The 5,284-nt window shown below is 44.6% G+C and overlaps 1 gene segment (V, D, J or C); it reads left to right on the top strand.

Annotated features, from left to right (window-relative positions):
* The first annotated feature begins 1,128 nt into the window (after positions 1 to 1,128).
* Positions 1,129 to 5,076, top strand: LOC143509568 (putative non-functional immunoglobulin kappa variable 6D-41). The segment is given in 3 exon segments: positions 1,129 to 1,236; positions 1,373 to 1,563; positions 3,452 to 5,076. Coding segments are annotated over 3 exon segments (255 nt in total).
* Positions 5,077 to 5,284: the final 208 nt, after the last annotated feature.

The following is a 5,284-nucleotide window of genomic DNA, read 5'->3' on the forward strand; positions in this document are numbered from 1 at the left end:
ATTTTGTGTAATCTGTGTGTTAACGGGCCGCCCAATGGAGGATGGGTTCCCTTTTGAGTCTTGGTTCTCCCGAGGTTTCTTCCTATTCCCCACTATCTTAGGGAGTTTTTCCTCGCCACTGTCGCCCTTGGCTTGCTCATTAGGGTTCTGGACCCGTAGTATTGTTAACCTTTTAAATCCTGTAAGGCGCTTTGTGACAACATGTGTTGTGAAAAGCGCTATACAAATAAACTTTGATTGATTGATTGTGTGTCTTTGTCCCTTCATGTCCAATAAGACAAGCAGTTGTCTGTGTAAGTGTTTGTATGCCCGGTGGTGGATGGTGCTCTGCCACTAGGGTCTGTCTTCTCTCCCCTTCCTGCACCCCATTCAGTCCCCCAGGGGGCTGTGGATCCTGGTAGAAAGTACGCTGTGTGTGATTGGCTGTATCTGTGTTAAAATTGGGTATATAGAAAGGTGCTATATAAGTTGAACATTCATTCATGTTCCCAGTGGCCCTGATGAGGAAGTTGACATGCTTGGTGAAGGCACTTTTAGCTAAGGTCCTTTCCTGCTTCAGCACTACTCACATATTCACCTAGTCCTTCACTTGAACATATAACATTTAAAACTTGCACGGGGCAGAAGTGAGTTTTAGCTACTAGGAAGTTCCCAAGGTAGTTGGGATGATATTTCTGACCCTGTCTGTTTTCTCCTTTTGGATTTGCCCTTCATGTTCAGTTGCCCTGGTTGTGGTTTAGACTTTGGACTGTTTTTGACTGCATTTGGATTACGTTGTTCTGGATATTCTGCTGTGTGTGTGTTTGTGTGTGTGTGTGTGTGTGTCCTCTCATCTCATCTTACTGCCATCTTTTAAAAACCTGTTTCTGCACACGTCTGTGCTCCCTGTCATGTCCCAAACACCACAGTGGCAGGGTCACTACAATCTTATTTCAGGTATAACTGCAAATACTTGAATTAAAATATATCTCAAATTTGTAAACTGATTTATTTTTAATCATATTTGTTAATCATATTATCATCATGTTAGTTAAGACATGAGACATTTGGTAGAAGCATTTCCCCAGAGGTCAGACACTTTGCATGGGCAGCACATGCTTCAGTGATCTGGGAGTGTTTATAGTCCTGTGAGTTTAACACTTCATGACTGAGAGCTGCCTGCACCAGCAACTTCACCCACAGCAACCATGACTCTGATCCCCATCTTCATCTGCACACTGGTCCTCTGGACTCAAGGTAACTCCTGTTATCATTCTGCTTTTCATGTATTTGACCATGAATTTAAATAAATATATATTAAATACTGAGTCTGCTGTACCTATAAATAACAATTGTTATATATCATAAATGTTATCAAATTATTCTACTTTAGGATCCCGAGGTCAGGTGACGGTGAATCAGACTCCTGAGGTGACATCTGCTCTTCCAGGAGACAGAATCACCATCAGCTGTAAGACCAACCGTGCAGTGCATGATGACTGTGGTCCATCAGGTGTGTCTTATGATTGTCTAGCCTGGTACCTGCAGAAACCTGGAGAAGCTCCTAAACTCCTCATCCGTTATGTAAGTCACCTGCACACAGGAACTCCAGCTCGTTTCAGTGGTAGTGGATCTGGATCTGACTTCACTCTGACCATCAGTGGAGTCCAGACTGAAGATGCAGGAGATTATTACTGTCAGAGTTACCATAGTGGTGGTGTGTTCACACAGTGTTGGAGAGCCGTACAAAAACCTCCCTTAGTCAGACTGCACAGAGACTGCACTGCTGCAGCTGGGACCTACTGCAGGTGCTGAGGGGGAGGATGTGATACAGCACAATGACACACTCTGCAGGAGAGGAAACAACACACTGACTCACAAATAAACATAAAAATATTTTATGCATCACAATAATACAGATAACACTGGTTCACTTCTATTTCTACTCAGTCAATACTGGTATAGACTCACATACCCAAAACACACTCACTTACTACTGTTATATACTCATATAACCACAACACACTCACTACTGTTACAGACTCACATACCTACAACACACTCACTACTGTTATAGACTCACATACCCACAACACACTCACTCACTACTGTTATAGACTCATGTACCCACAACACACTCACTACTGTTATAGACTCACATATCCACAACACACACACTCACTACTGTTATAGACTCACATACCCACAACACACTCACTCACTACTGTTATAGACTCACATATCCACAACACACACACTCACTACTGTTATAGACTCACATACCCACAACACACTCACTCACTACTGTTATAGACTCACATACCCACAACACACTCACTCACTACTGTTATAGACTTACATACCCACAACACACTCACTCACTACTGTTATAGACTCTCATACCCACAACACACTCACTCACTACTGTTATAGACTCACATACCCACAACACACTCACTACTGTTATAGACTCACATACCCACAACACACTCACTACTGTTATAGACTCACATACCCACAACACACTCACTCACTACTGTTATAGACTCACATACCCACAACACACTCACTACTGTTATAGACTCACATACCCACAACACACTCACTACTGTTATAGACTCACATACCCACAACACACTCACTACTGTTATAGACTCACATACCCACAACACACTTACTACTGTTATAGACTCATATACCCACAACACACTCACTACTGTTATAGAGTCACATACCCACAACACACTCACTACTGTTATAGACTCACATACCCACAACACACTCACTACTGTTATAGACTCACATACCCACAACACACTCACTACTGTTATAGACTCACATACCTACAACACACTCACTACTGTTATAGACTCACATACCCACAACACACTCACTCACTACTGTTATAGACTCACATACCCACAACACACTCACTCACTACTGTTATAGACTCATATACCCACAACACACTCACTACTATAGACTCACATACCCACAATACACTCACTACTGTTATAGACTCACATATCCACTGAAGGAGGATGGTCCTCTTCCTATTCTTCACCCTCACCGTAACCCACGGTGGGAGCGGAGCACACAGAGGGAGCTTGATCCTCACCCTCCTCTTCTTGCTCGCCTTCAGAGTCCTCCCCCACGAACTCGCACTCCGGGGTCCTCTCGGTGGCGCAGAGCTCGAGGGCTCCTACCCTCAGTGGTGAGAGGTCTCTGGAGGGAGAGGGGTGACGCTCCCTCCACATCCGCACCGTGGTCTCGCGGAAATAGACCGCCATCTCCTCCGTCTCAGCTTCCCAAGCCCGAAGCAGCATGATGTTGCACAACGGGTCCTGCTGCATCGCTTCGAGGGTGACTGGGGCTCCGCGGTGCTGTGCAGGGGAAGAGGCGAGGTGGTGCCTGCTGTGCCTCTTCCCCTTCTTGAGTCGGGTGGTGTAACCTGGCATCTTGTCTCTTTCAGCTCGTCGTTCTGTAACGATCCACGGAAGGCAACGGACGAGACAGAATCCTCTTCGCAGACGGCACTTTTTACAGTATTACACTTAATAGCACAGACAGCTCACGTATAACATTAAACATACAGACACATCAATGACTCAAACAACGACGAGCACAAGACACTGCATGAATGCACATTAAATAGACAGACCACATAAACCCCACGTGATGACGAGACGAGCCACAGGTGAGACGGATAATCACAAGACATAACACCACCCACGGAGATACACAGACGCAGACGAGTAGACGTAGACGACGTAAACACTGTATTATAAATATAATATATAAAAATGATTTATTACAAATAATATGTATTTTTGTTTGTTCCTAATTATTAGGCCTGTGTAACTTTAATGTGTTCCACAAAGTCACTAACTGATGAGACTATCAGCCAATACGTGTAGCTACAAATTGACGCCAACTGAATCAACTTGTAGCAAACTTAATCATCATATATTGCTAGTGGCACGTTGAGGTCCCCGACCCCTCCCTTTTGGGCGTGTGTTTAGAGAGGAGAGAGAGAGAGCGGGCAGAGCCATCCTGCGGCGCGCTCCTGGAGAGCTGCAGTGGCGTCCGCCAGTCACGCTGCCCCCAGCGCGTCCGCCAAACGCACGGCCCACAGCGCGTCCGCCAATCGCGGAATCGGGGAAGGGACCGCCCACCACAGCACCTGCAGCTCCCGCAGCTCCCGGATTCTCCCTGCTGGCCGCTCTCCTCCTGGCGCAAAGCCTGGTGCCGGTTCCGTGTTTGTCTGTCCCTGTGTTCGTATGTATTCCCTTATGTCTGCCAAATCCCCTTTTTCCTTTCGTGCGTGAATCTGGGGTTCCAGATCGTTTCAGTGGTAGTGGATTTGGTACAGAATTTACTCAAAAAATCACTGGAGTCCAGGCTGAAGATGCAGGAGATTATTACTGTCAGCAGAGTAACAGCCTCCCGTTCACACAGTGTTAGAGCACCGTACAAAAACCTCCCTCAGCTGTAGAGGAACTGCTCTGTTTCTGCCTCATCAGCACAGACTGATCTGAGATCAGAGTTCCATAATAACAGCTAATTACTATAAATATAATTATGTATAATTGTGTATAAATAGAATAATGTTATTAGTTTTACATGTATATGAAATGCTGAGAATTGATTGATTTTGAGCTTTTTTATCTTTGACATTTTTATTAATTTATCTATTGTAGTAATTTCTGAATAACACGATTAACGAATCAGATTCTGATATGATTCTGATTTATAAATGACTCCCGTGTGCCAGTAGATGCTTTGATGTTCTGAATTTAGCAAAGTCCTTTTCTTTAGGCTCAGCCATGATTAGTAATTAACAACTCATTGACAAATAATGTCTCCCTGGAAACACAGAGGGTTACAAGGACATGATAAACACAGAGACAGAGACAGTCAGAGGAATCAACACCGGGACACAGAAAGTGAGAGGAACAAACACCAGCACAGACACAGTGAGAGGAATAAACAGCAGGACAGAGACAATCAGAGGAATAAACACTGGGACAGAGACAGTTAGAGGAATAAACACAGAGACAGAGACAGTTAGAGGAAAAAACACTGGGACAGAGACAGTTAGAGGAATAAACACAGGGACAGAGACAGTTAGAGGAACAAACACTGGGACAGAGACAGTTAGAGGAACAAACACTGGGACAGAGACAGAGGAACAAACACTGGGACAGAGACAGTTAGAGGAATAAACACAGGGACAGAGACAGTTAGAGGAATAAACACAGGGACAGAGACAGTCAGAGACATATACATGGGCATATGACACACC

The sequence above is a fragment of the Brachyhypopomus gauderio genome, chromosome 3 (genome assembly GCF_052324685.1).
Source record: "Brachyhypopomus gauderio isolate BG-103 chromosome 3, BGAUD_0.2, whole genome shotgun sequence".
In the NCBI taxonomy this organism is placed as follows: Eukaryota; Metazoa; Chordata; class Actinopteri; order Gymnotiformes; family Hypopomidae; genus Brachyhypopomus; species Brachyhypopomus gauderio.